This window comes from Delphinus delphis, chromosome 2 (genome assembly GCF_949987515.2).
Source record: "Delphinus delphis chromosome 2, mDelDel1.2, whole genome shotgun sequence".
Taxonomy (NCBI): Eukaryota; Metazoa; Chordata; class Mammalia; order Artiodactyla; family Delphinidae; genus Delphinus; species Delphinus delphis.
This window is the reverse complement of record NC_082684.1, coordinates 125,583,626-125,602,401: the sequence shown is the minus strand read 5'-3', so window position 1 is coordinate 125,602,401 and position 18,776 is coordinate 125,583,626. Positions and strand designations below refer to the sequence as shown.

Below are 18,776 nucleotides of genomic sequence, written 5' to 3'. Positions count from 1 at the left end.
TTTGGCTGGTGACGAACTTTAATCATCAAGGCAACATGGAGCCGCTGCTACACAGAGGGGTTGATCTGTGACATTCAGGGGACTCTTGGGGGTGCCTTTTATTACATCCACGCCCCCAATAAAAGTTAATGGTCAACTACAGCATCCAACAGGGGGCTTGTGATGATTCAGACCTCTCGGGAATGAAAGTTTGGGTTATTTCATCAGAAATGAAAGATCCCAACAAGCTGAGGTCCTGGCTGAGGGCAAAGGAAACCAGACTTATTCTGGAAGGAGGAGGTCAGGAATGTCAGCCATGGTCCCCGGCTGGTGACAGACACGCGGCTTGTCTATTCTCATTTTCCTCCTTGCTTGGGGGGTGTGTGTGTGTGTGCGTGTGTGTGTATACAGACAATACGTGTATATGTACACACATACATATGCATACATGCACACGGGCGTGCATGCACGCACATGTGCACGCGCGTGCGCGCACACACACACACACACACACACACACACACACACAGGACTTGCTCTTTTCTTTTACTTCCAGTATCTCTCAGCGTTGTCCTGGCAACAGTTCGCTACTTGCCAGCTGCAGTTTGTTCTAATTATGTTTTCCCCCACACGGAAGGTCCTGCCGAACCGTGTCCCCCTCAGAGACACCAGCTCTTCCTCCTCAGAGGCCTGCTTCCAGCCCTGGGTGCCCCCCACCCCTCATGCTTGTAGCTCATAACCACCTGGCCCCTGAGCTTTGCCCCCAGCCCTGGGATGAGCTTCACTTTCTCCATGCTGCCTCCATGGGCCCTTTTTGTTCTTTTCAGTCTTCTGATCCCTGTTCAACCAAGTCCCCATATTAAATTCTCTCTGTTAAAATAACTGATATGACTTCTGTTTTCCTAAATGATACACGGATTCCATGACTTGTTGGGGATTTAGAGATCCTTCCCTCAAGTCCCTCATTTTACAGAATATACTGAAATTTTATAGAAAACTGGGACCTGGAAAGGGGAGATGCCTTTCTCAAGGTCACTGTAATTTAGGGGCCAGAATTTCCTTCTTCCTGTGCAGGGCTCCCACCACCATCCTGTAAAGCCTTTTAAGCACCTCTCAAAGCTGCTGGTGGAGGAGTGTGCCTTTCATGTGGGATTCTCCACCTGTCCTGCAAGAACTAAGTACAGTCTCCTATTTTCTAGTGGAGAAGAACGTCCGAACCAGAAATGGAAGGTGGAGCCCTGGCCGGACGCTGTCCCCAGGGCCACAGTGCATCCCACAGGCCAGCTGAGCATCTTTCCTCTCCCTCTCCTTCTCCTTGTGTGTCAAGTCCACCCACTGGACAGGCTGGGAGTTGCTCCTGGGTGGACCTGCAGCTGGGAGCGCGGGTTCTTCCATCAGGCAAATTAGAGCTGCAATCTTGGTTTCGCCACTTACCTTGCCAAACTTCCCTCCTTGTCTACACAACAGGCATTTTGACATCTAACTCGCAGGGTTTTGCCTGGATAGAATCCCACGATGTCCGTGATGTGCCTGAGGCAGAGCACAGCACGTGGTGGCCGCCACCACCACCACCACCACCACCGCCCCTGCCCCAGCTCCTGGGAGGTGCTCAGCTATGACTGTGCTGGAGCCCATCGCCTGCCTGGGACAGGCCCGCAGCCCACAGGGAAACGACGTACTTTCTTTTACAGACACCATGCCTCTCCTGCACAGAAAAACATGTGCAAATAAAAAGCCACAGGAAAATCCTCTTATTCTCTGTGGCCTCCCAGTTGCCGTCTTGCTGACCTCTGGCGAACACACGTTAAGGGAAGCTCTATTGTTTTCATTTTGACAGAAAGTGTCCTGATCATTTAAAAAGGACAGAAACTCTTGTCTCACATAATAAAACTGTGATACCTAGGTTTACATCTCATCTGATTGGAAGAACACTTAAAATAAAAATGGGTAAGGAGGGACATCTGTTAGAATCCTCTTCCTCCGTGCCATAAAACTTTTCTTAGATGGTGTTTTACCAGGGACACTGGAGTGGGTAAATAATTGGACCAGCCAGTGCTTTACAAACATGTTAATTTATTGAGTAGGCATCAAAGCTTCTCTCCATGTCAAGTAATGGAGAAGCCGTATCACACGGATTACAGAGCTATTGTTACTTGAAATAATCTTTCATAAAAGAAAGAAATGAAATACAGTTCTTCTATAAAAAGTGCAGTAGTAGTCATTACTGGAAGTTTTCCAAAATGAAAGCAAGATTTACTACATATTGCAAAAATCGGTTTAGTGCTTTAATACTTTACAAAGTAACAACCCAACCACCAAAGACAAGCTCTTACAATGGGTTCCTTCTCCAAGGATAGACCAGATGGAAAAGAATATTTGCATTGAATCAGAAAAGGGTTCTGGACAACTCAGTTGAAGCAACAGGGATTTCTGACCCCTTTCTGACTCAATGTTTTCCTTCGTCCATGGTAACAAGTAAACTGGGGAAACAAAGTCATGTATTTTATCCCAAATCAGTCAAATGAACCAGTAAAAGAAAAAAGAAAGGGAAAGAAACAGAGGAACTACATTCACTTGCCAATGCGTGTTGGAAGGAACCAAGCAAGTACACATCAGCAATCATCAGTTAAAACGAGACACACTGGTCGAAGCTGAGGGTGAACGGGGTTCAGGTTCTGAGTGCAGACTCAGGGGAGCCCCCTGTGGCTCTAAGGGCCCCGTGGGTGGTGGAGGGCCCCGGGCTTCCTCGGGGTGTTGAATGATGACTGGCTCTGGGAGGTGGCGTTTGCCTCGTGTACAGGGGCTCTGGGCCACTTGCCCGTCTCCGGTGGCTTTACTAGTTTTGGTCACGAGTTAGTGGGGACAAGCTGCCCCACTCCCACCTACCAAATCATCACTCCAGGGCAGGCGTTTGGATTCCATTCCAGGCAAGCAGGAAAAACTGGACGGGCTGCAGGGCTCCTGCCTTGGAGGAAGTTTGGCGAGGGCCAAGGAAGCAGCCCTGGAAAGGTCGCCCTCTCTGAGCACTGGCCAGGAGCATGTCTGCCACACCCGCGTGTGTCAGGGCAGCAATGAAAGGGGCCTTGTGTATTTGGCAATTCAAGCGAAGGGACACACACGTGTGGGCTCACTCACTGTCTGCAGCTGCCGAGGGAGTGCTACGAGGGAGCTCCTGGCCCCCCAAATGGGGGACCCTAAAATATGGCACCCAGAGAAGTGACATCAGAACCACGGAAAGGGAACAAGAGAAGGACAAAGGCTTTTAACCAGGCCACAGTAGGACAAGGGTCCTATAAGAAGCTTGTAACAGTATTTTGCCAACAACTGGTAGAGGAAAACACATTTGGCCAAAGGACCTAGAAGTAAACACCAAGGTTAGGTAGTTGGGAAGATCATCCCGCAGGGGTAGGAAGTTCAGAGGGGGAAGCATCCCTTCCCTGCTGGTGGGCGAGGGCACCAGGGGGCCTGGCCGAGGAGGCTGTGTTGTTTGGCTCTGCTATGTCCAGGCTCTGCCCCTGCAGTACACACACACCTGTGACCAAGGGGCAACAGGGGGCCTCCAACTTTGTCAACGCAGTCCCCCCACACCTGTGTGAGCAGCTCCCCTTCCCCGAAGGCCTGCTTTTGGTGACATAAGAACGGGTCCTGCTAGTGGTCAGGCTGATGCCCTTTCCTGGGCAGGGTCATCTGCTGCCACTGAGTTTGCTCTAGGAAGGAAGGCCTGTCTCCCTGGAGACACTGTGAAGGCACAGCGTCCTAAGGACCCATTATAAGGGACTCTCCAGAATGGTCCAGGCCCATGACGACCTCATGGAGGGGGTGTGATCACGAGAGGTGCCCTGGAGGAAACTGTCCCCACCTCATCCTGTCCCAGAGGGCCCTCTGTAGACAGCGGAGTACCTTCTCTATGAGGGAGGGCCCCGGGGCAGGCGTTTACACGGGAGACCCGCCACCATCAGGTCTGGTGCTCACTGCCGCATCCGGCCTTCGTAAACCACAGGCTGGAGAAGCAGCCAGGCTGCTCTATCAGCTAAAATTCTCCCCATTTAGGGGCAAGAGTAGAATCTCGACTTGATAAAGGCTGCAACTGATACTTTTAGGCTTCTTAATAGCTATCAAATTACTGATTTCATTTTCTTTTTTCAACAAGTGTTTATCCAGCACCTAATATATGTCAGGCGCTGTTGTAGGCACCAGAAGTACAGCAGTGAGCAAAACATACAAAAATTCCTGCCCGCGTGGAGCTTACATTCTATGGGGGCTGGAGGGAGGCATACAATGAATGAATGAATGAATAATTCACACGCAGCCCTCAGGTGGCGATAAATGCACAAGAGGAAGACGCGCAGGGAGGCGGCAGGGAGGGTGGGATGTGTTGGCTTATTAAATAAAGAAGTCAGGGAGAGCCTCATTGAGAGGTGACATTGGAACAAAGACTGGCAGGTAGTGAAGGGTGGCTGAGGGTGGGTGTTGGGAGAGGACATTCCAGGCAGAGGGCATGTGCAAAGGCCCTGGGCCAGGCTTGTGTCACTGGGGCAGAGGTTGGAGAAGTACAGGGGTGGGAGTGGCCTTTGTCAGAACCTAGTTGTTTCTTTGAAGTCATCCTGCAGTGTCTGCTCTATCACAGATGTTCTCAAGGAGCTGGCTCCACTAATTTATCCTCTTTAAAATAATGAGTTGCTTTGGTCTTGAGCATATTCAGCCTATATTTAAAAAGCCAGTGGTACCTCTCATCTTACATTAAAGAACTGATTGTGCGTGTGTGTGTGTGTGTGTGTGTGTGTGTGTGTGTGTGTGTATTCTTGAGATGCTCTCTTGGAGGAATAAAAAAGGATAAGCAATGGGCATCATTTTGTACATACATAATTAGGGTGGGACTCTTTTTGCAAGCATCAAACAGCAAAAATTGAAATTTCAGCAAATTATTTTGCAAAATAAAATGGAAATATAATATTTTAGCCTTGTTTGGAGATTCTGGTTTCTGTGCTGTTCCTGCAGTGATGTGTGTATTAAGTCAGCCGGTGGGGGGTGGGGGTGGGGGTGGAGGAGCACGGCATCTTGACACAGCACAGACTACACACTTGTTCCCGAGAGGTCTGTGCAGGGCAGCCCCCTCTCTATTCTCTGCTGGGGGTGGGCATGCAGTGAAGAGGAAGGACTGGTTTTGGGGAACAAAGTTACCCACGTGACTGCGAACAGACCATCTCGCACATTGCTCGGAGCAATCATGAAAGTCTTCCTGATCAGGGTGCCTCGGAGAGCTCCCTGCAGCCTCCAGGCCTCCTGAGGGGAGTGTGGGGCCCCTCGTCATCATGTGTGCCCTGTGGGTCTCCTGGGGATGAAGCGCCCTGGGCCCAACCCCGTGCCAGCAGATCCACCGTTAGAATCACGCTCTGGGCCGCTGGGACCTGTGCTGGAGAGTGGATCTGGGCACTGGGGGGACGAGACAGAAACAAGAATGAAGCTGGGCACCTCTCCCCACCCTGGAGCCCCACACCGAAGCAGCCCAGTTCCAGTAGCAAGGAGAACTTATAGTTAGGACTGAAGGGCAAGGTGGGGCCCGGAGGTCTCCAGAGAGCCACCGCTTTAAGGCTTTTTGGAAGGGGGTGCCTGCTCCCTGGTGCCAGGGGTGCCAGCCACTGTGGGGCCCTTTCTTGGATGTGCTTGTGCTCGGATGACAGCAGAACCAGACTCTGGACAGAGGCAATGTCACAGCGGCCGGGGTCTGACAAGGCAGGGTCCGCTCAACCACGACACACGTTTTCTTCTTATTTATTATAACCGTTGGAACAAAGAAAAAGAAAAAAGCACTCGAGGAACTTAATTTGTAAAGTCCACACCACAATGAGGAAAACTGAATCGTGTCCTAAAGAAAGAAACCCTCCCAAACGTGCATTACTCCACGTCTCTTAGTAAACATGAAAGACACAGCGAATGGAACACATGGTTTGGCAAAGCCTTTTTTTTTTTCCTCACACAAATTTCCCACCACTGATGGGTACAGCCCTTTTTTCTTAACCAACGTGAAATATATTTTGATCGGTTAAGTTTATTTCTGCAAAGTAGAGTAGTTCGCAAAATAAGCTTGAAGTCGCTAAGCGAGGAGGTGAGAGCCACATAGCCATGGCCCTGCCCCAGAGGCGGTGGGCACTGCCTGGAGGATTTCACGCCTCGAGGTGTGCCCCCTGCTATCTTGAGTCACTAAATTCCTGACGGTAAGCTACCAGAATTAATAAATCAAATCACTTTGGAAAACATAAAGTTTGTAAAGTAACAGATCCCAACTTTTCAGAATGCCACTGGAGCCACTGGGTGGTGATAGGCAAGAAAAAGGTCCACAGTAACTTAGTGAATAGAAAGTATTCATTTAAGAGGAAAGATGCAGTACCAAAATCCAGGAGCAGAAAACAAATCAAGCTTTCCATGGAAAAAGAGGAGACATTTACACAGTTCCACTTTCAGAGGGGATTTGAACAAAGAGCAGAAAACATTTCACCCCCAAGAGCCCACAGCGGAGCCCCACCCAACCTAAAGTTAGCCCCCCAAGGGGGTAACCCTGTGACAATATAAGGGTGCAAAATATTGCTCTCTGGCATATTCTGAAAATAATATAAAAATAATTTCTATAGTACAGTTTAAACTTGGCTTGTAAAATCTCAACATAACAGCATAAAATCTACAAACGGAATACACTTAAAAACGCCTTCCTTTCACAATATATTATTTTTTAAAAAGTCATATACCCAGGTAACGCAGTTGCAGGAAGTGTGAAGCAAATGACTGAAATAACCTCCACTGGGGTTTAGAAGTATCTGGGATCCTTCTGGAAACTTGCTGTCACTTAAGAGACATCTGACCTTTCCAGAAAGGGAAGTTTGGCCAGGTCAGACCGGCTGGGGAAGGCGGCCCACAGGTGGGGCAGCTGCTCAGCCCGTGTCCAGGACCTGTGCCTAGGTGGGGCTCATGGCCTTTCTAGAATCGGGACTGGCCGTCTTCCTTTTCTCTAGCACCCCCAATCCACTTCCTTTTCCTCCCACTCCACAAAGGGCCCCTAAGTCACAGAAGGGCATTAGAGGACCTCTTGACCCACACGTGAGAAACACAGCAGTTTCTAATAGTTCCCGTCCAGCCTGATGAACTCATTTCGCCTGAGAGATGTCTGGCTTGGGACCAGGGCTAAAGGTCTCTTGTGAACACTGGGGCGGGGGTGGGGTGGGTGGCTGGACTAACACATTTAAGGGAACAGTGGGCTCTCTCAGTTTTTAACATTGTTTTTAGAGGAAGGATGGATCCAGATCTCTCACAAGAGGAGACGTCTATTTGTAAACGATGTGGACGGAGGGCATCGTACCAGATGGGAGTGACACCCACAGGCGCCCTGCACATGGAGCGGCCGGTGCAGGGGTCTTCCATGTTGTGGGGGGGAGGGGAGGAGCCTGGGGGTGGGGTCTGGGGTTGGATCTCAGGCTCTTAATTATGGCATATATGTCAGATGTGGGTGTGGTGGTGGTGACCCTGAAATCCGAGGAGCTAGAACAGGTCACTGTTTTTTGATATTACCTACAAATAACACTGCCTGGCTTTAAAGGTTTTCCTTTTTCCTCTGGTACTACACATGGACCATTTTTATTCTCAGTTTGCCTTCCCCCCCCCCTTTTTTTTTTTTAACCTGGCAGAGAGCATGAGAAAGATAAAATATTTGCACAGTCAGTTTTGGAAATTTCTGGTTGGCTGTTTTCACGTTAAAAAAATTAAAAAACAAACACGAGATTACTTTCTGCCTCCTTGACTTCTTGTGCGTGTGTGTTTGGTTTCTGAATGCGCAGGGGAGCATTTTCCAGGCTGGCTGTTCCACCTTCTGTGAGATGCAGGGCAGGAACTGGCGTCTACACGTGAAGCCATATTTATTTCCTGTGACCTCACAGCTTTGGATGGCAAAGCAGCTGGTCAGCATGACGTGAAGAATCAGTCCAAAAAGCTGCCACAAACCCTCTTGAGGAGAGAATTTTTAAAAACTACTTTTTTTTTTTAACAAAAGAAACCCCAGTAATATGAAGGACATGAATGTTAGTAATTACCACACACTGAAAGTATCGTTTAGCACGAAAAGTAAAACTTTCGAAAAATTTAAGATCCTATTTAATAAATAATCTTAAGGAACCACTTATGTAAACCTTGAATAAATTACTGAAAACTCCACGTGCTGTGGACAATTAAAAACAAAAAGAAATTACTCACAGGAGATACTCAAATTAGTTTATTATATCAATAATTCTTCAAACAAGTAAAAACAAAAATCCCCTTCCGTATTTTTTTTTTTTTTTTTTTCCTGCTCTTTATCTCGGGGGAAAGCATCCTTTCTGGAGAAGGAGAAGCTGGCGCCAATGAAGAGATGGTCTACCTCCTGTGTTTTCTGAAGATACACCCACAGAGAAGCTGGGTGCTTTCTCCTCTCTTTCTTGGGATTATTAGAGGCTATTCTAAGGCTCTCACAGGTTTTAAAGGATTCTTTTGCTAGTGAGGATTTTACCCATCGTATCTGTATTTCTTGGAAACGAGATCTTTCCTTAGTGAGGCAGGTTTAACGCCTCAGTGTCCTTGGCCAAGAACGGTATTCTCCAGAGGTAATCTTGGAAGGAAGACGCTGCATATTGCTGCTCAGAACAGGGTAGCTAAGGACACATTATTTTTTCCTCAAGAAATGTAAGGAGGCACCAAAATAGGGACTGCTCAGGGATGGGGCTGCCCCTCATGTGCTCTGGAGCCACAGTCAGGGTTACCCGCACCCTGCAGAGGGGACCCCGATGGGAGCGGTGCCCCTCCACCTGGCTGATCCCAGACAGATGCGGGTGGAGGTGGAGGTGGGGGTGGGCTTCCTTCCCGGCGGCCCTCAGCCCCTCCCCTCTGGAAAGAGGTGCAGGCCGGGTTTCAGGGCGGCCTAGAGGGGGCTTACACAGTGACCGCAGGGTCAAGTTCTCGCCTCTCTCCTGGGGCACCGATGGTCGCTTCCTAGGGGCCACTCTGGTGACAGAGCATTGAGGAAGTGTCTTCGAAGGAGAAATGTGAGCAGGCTGTCATCTTTGCTCATATATGGTCAACTCCAAATTGTGAGTTCGGAACCTTGCCTTTGGGCCCCAAGGTGTCTTTGGAAAGCTCCTGTCGCCTGAGCTGCCCGGCACCGGGAGTGATCGCTACACCTCACCGCGCCCTGCGAGGTAGGTTGTCCGGTGCCCATCCTACAGACGCCCGCGACTTTGATGGCAGTGTGAATGTCGCTCGAGCCGGGGACTGTGGGAGGAGGTTTTGCTTATGAGATGGAGCCGTGTATTCCTAAAGGGTCACAGGGACCACCAGGGCGCCAGTGGGAGGCCAACCGCCCTGTCCTCCAGGGACCCGGGAGGGGCACAGGTGGGAGCCCGAGGCAGAGCCGCCACCGCGGTCCCGGGGCCGCGCGTTTGCTTCGAAACCCTAGGTGGCAACAATCGCACGCAGGTGACCGCTACATGGAAGAGGTCAGTCGCCGGGTTAGGGAAAAAAGAAAAAAAAAAAAAAAAAGGCATGTAAAACACTCCCTTCTAAAAACAAAGGGCTGCAAATTTCTTTATTTCTCTTATTGAAGAACAAAAATACCCTTGCAATGGCTATTGAGTTTCCACAGGTACGAGGCAGATGCTAGCTAGCACACCCACTTCCAACAGTATGACTTGTTTCCTATCCGTCTACTACCTGAGTGGCGTCAGTGTAGGTTCAGGCACCATTAGGAACGTTTGACCAAACACGTACACAGCACGGACAGAGGATCGCCGGCCTCCCGGTGGACCAGGGCGCGGAGGAGACACCAACAGCGTGGAGAGGACAGCCCAGCCGGCGGGGCCGCGGCGCGCGCTCAGGGCCGGGCCGCGCGCGCCTCGCGCCGCCGCCGCAGCTCCTCGCGGTAGCAGTACGAGCAGTAGTGCTCGGTCTCTGCGCGTCCATAGAACGCGCAGTTCTCGCGCTGGCAGCGCCGCTGCGCCGGCCCCGCGGCGGGGCCGCCCCGGCCGCCCTCACCGTTCGATCGCGCGGCCGGCGCGTCGGCGTCGGCAAACTCCAGGCCGTCGCGCGCCGCGCCGAAGCCGTTGGTGTAGGTCTGCGACTTGGGCTCGGCCGCGCCCGCCGCTCCCGCCGCGCCGGGCAGGGTTATTGGGACGGCGCGCGCCAGCGACTCGACCGTGTTGACGGTGCGCAGGGCAGCGGCGCGAGCCGGGCTGTAGCTCTGCGACGACAGCGAGCGGTTCTGCTGCGGGTACGTGGCGCACGGCCGCAGCGCGCCCACGGCCGGGGCGCACGCCTCGTCCCGCGCGCCCGCCGCCTGCACGTGGATGACGCTCTGGCGCCCCGGCGCCGGGGGGCTGCGGCCCGGGACCGGTCCGCTGGCAGCCGCGCGTCGCGCGCCGCCGCCGGGGCCCGGGGAGGCCGCGCCGCCCGCCGCTGCCCGCGCCGCCCGCGCGCCCGCCGCTGGCCCGGGGCTCGGGCGCTCCTTGAGCTTGAGCACCAGCTGCGTGGGAGGCCCGGCCGGCGGGCCCGGCGAGGCGCGCTCCGGGCCCGGCGCGCCCTCGGCCTCTGGCCTGCGCGGCGGCCGCTTGGCCGTGGAGGCGGCGGCGGCGGCATCGCGGCGCCGCTGCTCCTGCTCGGCGCTGAAGCGCTCCTGCGCGCTGGTCAGGTAATAGCCGATCATCTCCTCGTGGAACTGGTGCCGGTGGCTGGTGAGCAGCAGGCCGGCGAATATGAACTTGCGCTCGCCCTGCATGGCGGCGCGCAGGATGTTGAGGCTCAGCTTCACGTCCGTGCTGTACTTCCAGGCATCGCCGCGGGGCCCGCCGCCCTTGTCGGCCGGCGACGCGCCCGCCGTCTTGTCCGTGGGCGACGGCGTGGTCTTCTCCGAGGGCGACGTGCTGGCCGAGGCGCCCGACTCCTCCTTGCTGCCCTTGCGCGCCTTGGCCTTCTTCTCCTTGCCGCGCTCGGGCGGGTCGCTGTGCTTGCCGTTGGCGGAGTTGGCGCGGCTCATCTTGCCGTGCACCAGGCCGCCCAGGCCGCCCATGTTCTTCTTCAGCTTGATGCCCAGCGTCTTGCTGAAGCTGCCCAGCTTGTTGGCCACAGAGTCCGCGCGGGTCTTGTCCTTGTCCTTGCGCTGCTTCTCCTTCTCCTTGTCCTTGCCATTCTTGCCGTTATTGCTGTTGGAGTTGCTGCACACCGAGTCGCGGTCCGAGTCCAGCGAGTCGGGCAGGGACTGCACGTCCTCCCCCGCCGAGGCCGTCGGGGACTCCGGCTGCGCCAGAGGGGCCTGCAGGGGAGAGGGAGGGCAGGGACGGGAGGAGGTTAGAGATCAGTTGGCCCCACGCGGCCGGTGGAGGCAGACCCCGCCGCCGCGGTGTGGCTTCCGGCCTCACTGCCCGAAACCCGAGCTGTGTCCCAGCTTGAGAGTCTCCTGATTCTCGATCTAGAGCCGCTGCCTTCACAGCCCTCGTGGGGGTGAGAAAAGAACACCCACAGCCACGTCATGACATACTCCAGGCAGCTGGACTCTGGAGCCAGACTGCCATCCACTGTCACTCGTGCCATCAGTAACATGGGGTATCGGGACCTGCCTCAGGGAGCCCTGTGAAGTTTAGATACACGTAAACGCTGGAGTACAAAGCACTCTGAGCAGTGCCAGTTTGTCCTGGGTACTGTGTGCCAGGCACTGCCCTCCTTGCTTTCCTCATGAAACTTAAAAAATATTCGTTACGAGCCCGACTTTATGGGTAAGTAAATTTATGTCTGGGGAGGGCCAATTATTTGTAATTTTTGTTTTTTAAACAAATCCCTTTTCCTGGGACTTTACTACTGAGATCACAAAAACATCAGTCAGATACTTAAAGCGAATCCCTCTTAGCATCTGGAGGCAGGGCCAGCATGGGTCCTCCCTGGGGGAGGGGGCCAAGTGGGGCGCCAGCCCCCTGTCTCACAGCCCTCCCCTCATGGAGGGGAGAAAAAGAGGGGAGAGAAGAAGAAAAGGAGGGGGTGCCGAGAAATCGCGCCCTCGGTTCCCTGCCTTTTCCAAGGACCCACACACAGTTTTATAGTTAATTCCGCTCCGTGGCAGCTCATCGTGTTCCAATCTCGGCAAGAGAGAGTTTTGTGTTGTGAGTTGCCTACGGTTTGTTTTCTGAGTGGGCGTGTTTATTCCTGTCGCTCTGGAGAAAGTAAGGGGACAAAAATTTTTTGTCCCTAGCCGGAGCGTGCGCCTACGTCCAGACTCGCAGGCACAGGCGCACAGAGGCACGCGTTGCAGCCCAGCCGGGGCGGCAGGGCGGCGGGGCCGCGGGCAAGGCTGGGATGCACTTCGCCTGCCCGCCCCGGGCCGAGTGCGCCTGCCGTCCGTCCCGGCGCGCGCCAGGCTCACCCGGGTCTCAGAGGGGATCCGGATCCACGTCACATTCATGTAGCTGTGCAGAAGGTTCAGCTTGGCTTCTAGCGACAGGATCAGGCTATCGAGAGAGGAACACCGAGTGAGATGCGCCCCAGCTCGCCCTCGCGCACCCCGCCAGTGCAGCCAGCCAGCCCCGAGGAGCAGGGGCGCCGTGTCCAGCCCCTCCCTGGGAAGCCCGGAGACAGACCGCCCCGTAGGGCGCCAGGGGAGGGGACACAGGGTAGGGTCTTACTGGGCCAGCCGGGCGTTATCATTGTCGTCTTTCCCCCACTCCCAGTCCTTCCCGGGGTCCACCGCAAAGTGCAGAGGCAGCAGCTTGTGCTCTGAATCCGTCAGGGGGATCACGGCTGGAACGCAAAAGAGAGAGACCCGTGCCAGGTGGCTCGGGGGCGGGGACAGGAGGCTCGAAGTCCCCGTGACCCCCAGGGAAGACAGGAAAAGGCCACCGAGACCAGGTGTCTCCATGATTGAGGAAACCGAATGGAGTTGTACACAGGACCTCTACGCCAGGAAGGGTGTTAAGGCCGGAGGTTTCAAACGCACCATGAACAGTTTAAAAAGTTTCCTCTTTATTGTGGAGGCTGAAGAGCATTTGGAGACCTGGGCTTGACCTGGGTCAAAAGACAGGTGCCGTCCTTGGGCAGCAGACAAAAAACAGCTATTACTGCTTCTGTGGTTTCTAACGAACGACCCAGGCCAGACAGCGCAGTGAGCAAGGTCACCTGGGAGGGGGCTTGGGGCCAGGCCCGCCCATCTCCTCCCAGAGAAGGGGAGCGAGGACTGCCTGCGCACCTGCTCTGTGTTGCTGCGGGACCCACGGACCCTGTGGCCCTTGCCACAGGGAGCTCACATCCTGTACTAGGGACAGGATGAACAGGTGACATACAGCTCAGGCTGTCAGGTGGTGATAGCACCCTGAGGGTGAACAGCAGGCTGAGGGAGCTTTGGCAAGCTTTTCTAGGGCTGACCAGTGAGCCTTCTGGGGAGGAAACGCGTAGGTGGCCAAGGCAGTGAGGAGAGATGGGCTCCACACTGCACCCAGGGATGGATTCATCAAAACACACCCCTGCCCTGGGGGAACCTGGGCCCTCCTCAGAAAGGCTGGGCTGGAGGCTGCTGTTTACAGGTTTGTCTGGGATCTGCTGGGAGCTTCTGAGCCTGGTGGGATCAGCTCCCTAGTGACGGGCTTACTCTTGTTGTCAGGGGCAGAAAGAATGTGGGGAGAGGACAGGAGCCATCCTGTTTCTGCCCTCTGGGCACAGCGTTGCGTGGGGACTGCACTAAGCTTCCCTGCAGGCCTCACCTGAGCATCAGGCCCCAGCAGAGTAGCACAGCCTGGGGCTCCGCCAGGCCAGCTGCTATGTTTGCTGGAGCTGGGCTCCATGCCAGTGGCTGGTGGAGAGAGCACTGGGTGCTGCCCTGAGTGCTGCCTGGGGAACCAGCCTGCCCAAACGCTGGGGCTGGCACGTGTGGGTGCAGGGCCTGGTGCACCTTCAGGTGTGACACTCAGACCCTGCTGCGGCCTCCACAGGGAGGTCTCGCCTCCGCTGTCGCACCGGCTTAGGAGGCAGTTGTGGCCGGGCCCCTTTCTAGAGGGGGAAGTGGGCTAGGAGCTGAAAGCTCATGGATGGGGGCCTCCCTGTTTCAGGCTTATCCTTGCCTGTTCAGGCCCTGGAGCACCTCTTTCCTGCTCCTGTGCTGGCGGCCAGATGTTGCCTGTGCCTGATTGAACACATGGGGCCTCCCACACGCTGCTTTCCTTTGGCACCGAGAGCCCCATCTTTGGGGACACTGAGCCCCCCAGGCACCACTCCAGGATGCACGGGGCCTTGCTCCTTCCTGGGGTTTACCTTACCTTCTCCTTACTTCCCCCCCTCCCCCACCCCATGCTGGTCATGAACCTGGTGTCACTTCCCCAAGATTCATGACAAGGGAATCATGGCAAAAACAGAAAAGACAAATCAATAAACAATAAATACATAAAATCTACGATTGAATACCGTTAATAATTGATTTTCTGGTAAGAAATCAGAAACATTGACTCAGTGCTGCCCTCCAGTTGCTAAAGACACACAAATAATCCTCTTCCTCTACCCCAGCCCCTAACCCCTCATATAAGGGAAACACAGCTTTGCTCCAGAATTTCCTTTTCATCTCGATGTGGCTGGGTGGCACTGTGCTCAGGTTTGGGAGGTCAGGGGCCACTTGGTCTGCCTAGGCCACAAACTGCTCAGTCCAGCCTTGATGTGGCTGTGACACACAGGCTGCCCCTCCCCAGGCTGAGCTGCAGGGTAGTCACACCCAGGGAGGGCTGCAGGATAGCTCAGGACCAGCCTCCCTTGGGCCATACCCAGGAGCTAGTCCCATAGTTCCAAGGGTCACCACGACAACAGAGAGAGGGTTGCCCCGGCTTCCCACCCATGGGTGTGGGCAGGGGGTAGAGGCTCCCTCTGTAGACAGGGCAGCATGGCTCCCTGGAGGGCTTGGTAAAGGCACCCACTCCAGGCGCCATGCAGATGGCCATGCAGATGGCCAAACCAGTGTCCAGGAAACGGGCCCAAGGACTCTTTTAAATAAGCATCCCCTGTGGGTCTTAAAATCAAGCAAATCTGGGAAACATTGTTCTAGAATAATCTGTTAGGAGCAGTTTCTGTGGGTGCAACGTGGGCGATTTGGGGTCTGGCTGTCCACCTTCCCAGGGGAGAGGTGCCTTGAGGGCGCCTGCCCAGGCCCCCACCCTAGCATTAGGAAAGAGCACATGCTTGCACCCATGGGGCGTGAGCAGAAGTGCTGGGGGAAGCCCTGGGCGATGTGGTTGTGGGGTGGGTGCGCCTTCTCCCCTTCACCCCTTCCCACCGTGATGCCTTCTGATCATGGCGGCCCTACAAGATATCAGGGATGCACTCCTGACTCCCCACTTGGAGGGGACCTGCCCACCCGTCAGGAACACCTGTTTTAGACTTTATCTGCAGGAGAACCAAACTCCTATCACATGAAGCCACTGTGATTTTGGTTTATTTGTTTCAGACAAACCAGCTAAAGTAGTACAGCTGTACAGCCCCCCTCAGCCTCCCTACCAAAGGGCTCCTGGAAATTCCTACACTCAGTAGCTGGGCTGGAACGGACTTCCTGGACTCCCCACCCTGACCCCCCCCCAGCTCCCCCGCCCCAACACACAAAGCAGAAGGTTGGAATCACCTGCAGGTGCTAGAGCCTGACCACCCAGCAGGCTCCTGGCAGCCTCTCAGCCTGGATGTCAGAAGGCATCTTCTGTGCCGAGGGCACAGCTGTGGCCTGCCGGTCAGGGCTGGGGCTGCAGGGCCCAGGAGCCCCACCTGTAGCTGTACAGCCTAGAGCGGCCTCGAAAACAGGCCTCTGTGAGCCTCAGGTACTTTCGTTGCCTCTGCCTCTCACTTTACACACTTTTCCCTGTTGGAAACCTGGCCTCACCCAGTGAGAGGGGGAGTGATGCGGTGACTTGCCCTCTGGTGGCAAATGTCAGGAACAGCAAATACTTTTCAAAATAAACCTGCAACCTTTTTTTTCCCCTTTGAAAAAACTCTCTTCTATCTTTTAACCTGGAAACATACAGGCATCATCTCAAACTAGCCTGGACAAAGGATAACCAAAGCAGCAACCAATTTTCAGTACTTATTTTCCAAAAAAGAGTGGAGACCTCTGGTTTCTGTTTGGGCTGTAAAAAGCCAAAGGAGCAATGTCCCACCAGTATAACAACAAGCTAGACGAACTGCTGATTCACAACTTTCCTTTAACCCGTCTGAGAGCTGAAGTCATAGGCAACTGGCCAGCCACAGGTGGAAAGACAGCAACTGGCCAGCCACAGGTGGAAAGACAGGTGCCTTTGAGGAGGGATGGACATGAGCTTAATTGGACCCCACTAAGCTGGACCCCACTAAGAAGAATTCAGCTAAAATGTTAACAAGTTGGTAAAGGAAGGGTGTAGCCTAGTGAAAGAATAGAGAACCTTGGGGGCCACAGACATAAGGGAAATTCACAAGAACTTGCAGGCCCCTCTCCATGGGACCTGACCTGGTGCTCACAAAAAGACTGGCCAGAATTCTGAGAAAGTGTCCTTCACGGACCTTTCCCATCTGCTAAGGAAGGAACTGCAGAGAGCAGGGCAACACACACTGTTGGTCTTAGGGCACTGGGCCTTTCCAGTCACTCCCTCCCCCCAGATCCAGGGACACAGCACCCACCTAAGATAGAGGCTTAATCAGAACAACAGAAACATTACCCTTCTGGGCTCTGCCTCCTGCACTCAGGCTAACAAGCTGCTAGAAAAGGGGCAAGAATATGGAGAGAGACCCTCACCGAGGTGAGGCTCAGCACAAAGGTATAGCAGACAATGAGAAATACCAGCCCCACCATAAACACAAGATACAACTAGAAGGATTTGAAGGCTGGATAACCAGGGCAGCATCAGATCCTGACTAGGCTGATCCAAACCCCGTGCAGCAAAAGGGAAGGAATCAGAACGATATGCCTTAGTCTTTGTTGCCCTACTCAAGATGGCTAGCTTTCAACGAAACATTTTCGGCATAAGAAAAGACAGGAGAAAATCAACACATTGACAAGAGAAAAGACAGGTGACGGAACAAGACAGATATGACACAGGTATCGAAACTATAGGATGTGATTTAAAATAACTGATTAGGGACTTCCCTGGTGGCCCAGTGGTTGAGACTTTGCCTTCCCATGCAGGGGGTGCGGGTTTGATCCCTGGTCAGGGAGCTAAGATCCCACATGCCTTGTGGCCAAAAAACCAAAAAACATAAAATAGAAGCAATATTGTAACAAAGTTAATAAAGATTAAAAAAATAAAACAACTGATTAATAACAACAATAAAACAATATTGTAACAAAGTTAATAAAGATTAAAAAAATAAAACTGATTAAAAAAATAAAACAACTAATTAAAAACAATTTTCTAACAGAAAAAGTAGATACCATGCAGAATTTGATAGTTAATTTCAGCAGAGAGTAAGAAAGAGTCAAATCGAAATGCTAGAAATAAAAAAACACAATAATGGAAGTAAAGAATGACTTTGAGGGGCTGATCAGTAGACTTTACACACCTGAGGAAAGAAGCTGTGAACAGTAAGATAGGTCAATAGACATTAATCAGATTGAAACAGAAAGAGAAAAAAGTGGGGGGAGGGTTGCAGAACAGAATACCCAAGATCGGCGGGGCAGTATCAGATAGCACCAGATCTGTGTAAGTGTAATCCCAGAAGGAAAAGAGAGACAGAAAAAAACCAGAAGAGATATTTAAATAAATAACAGCTGACATTATTTATCTAAATATTTCCAAAATGAATGACAAACTCTACCACAGATCAAAGAGGCTAAGAAAAAAACAAGCAGGAAAAACAACAGCAACAAATCTGTATACATAGTATATTCAAACTGCTAAAAACCAAAGACAAAGAGAAAATCTTGAAGGCAGCAGGGGAAGAAGACACATTACATACAGAGAAACAATTCTAAGGATCACAGCAGACCTCTCATGATAAAACAGGTAAGACAGAAGACAATGGAGTTATATCTTTAAAGTGCTGGATGAAAAAACCCTGCTAATCCAGAATTCTATACACGGCAAAAATAGCTCTGAAGCACGAAGGAGAACTTTCTCAGACAAAAATGAGAAAACTCGTCCTCTGTATACCTGCACTAAGAAATGTTAAACGAAATTCTTTAAGGGGAAGAATATGTTCCCAGTAGAAACTTGGATTTACACAAAGAAATGAAAAGTGATAGAAATAAAATAAATGAATTTGAAAATAAAATTCAGCTTTCTTCCTTTTAATTACTCTTAGAAGTAAGGCAAAGAGAGCAATACTGTATTACATGTTTATAGCACATGTAAAAGTAAAGAACTTGATAATAATAGCCCAGAGGATGGGAGGCAGGGGTTGGGAATACATTGTCATGAGATCTGTATACAACACATGAAGTAGAATGTTACTTGAAAACAGAGTCTCAGTAATTAAAGAGGTTCACTGTAAACCCTAGGGAAATCACTAATAATTAAAAATACAGGTATAATAGTAAATCAACAGTGGAGATAAATGGAACCATTAAGAAGCTCAATTAACACCAACGAAAGAAGCGAAAGATCCTTAAAAAACTAAAAATAGAACTATTGGGTTGGCCAAAACGTTTGTTTGGGTTTTTTCCGTAAGATGTTTGGAAAAACCCAAACGAACTTTTTGGCCCACCCAATACCATATGATCCAGCAATCCCACTCCTGGGCATATATCCAGAGAAAACCATAATTCAAAAAGATACATGCATCTCAATGTTCATAGCAGCACTATTTGCAAT

The 18,776-nt window shown here is 52.2% G+C and overlaps 1 protein-coding gene across 3 annotated transcripts in view; it reads right to left on the bottom strand.

The window, feature by feature from the left end:
* Positions 1 to 9,358: 9,358 nt before the first annotated feature.
* The window catches only part of LOC132419776 (OTU domain-containing protein 7A), a 392,208-nt gene continuing 382,790 nt past the window's right edge, over positions 9,359 to 18,776 (bottom strand). For all 3 annotated transcript variants that reach the window (XM_060003662.1, XM_060003661.1, XM_060003663.1), the window contains 3 exons: positions 12,660 to 12,774; positions 12,401 to 12,485; positions 9,359 to 11,299 (listed from right to left, as the gene is read on the bottom strand). In XM_060003662.1, coding sequence (XP_059859645.1) covers positions 9,866 to 11,299; positions 12,401 to 12,485; positions 12,660 to 12,774 — 1,634 coding nt within the window. In that variant the 3' untranslated portion in view covers positions 9,359 to 9,865. The remainder of the gene's footprint in view (positions 11,300 to 12,400; positions 12,486 to 12,659; positions 12,775 to 18,776) is intronic.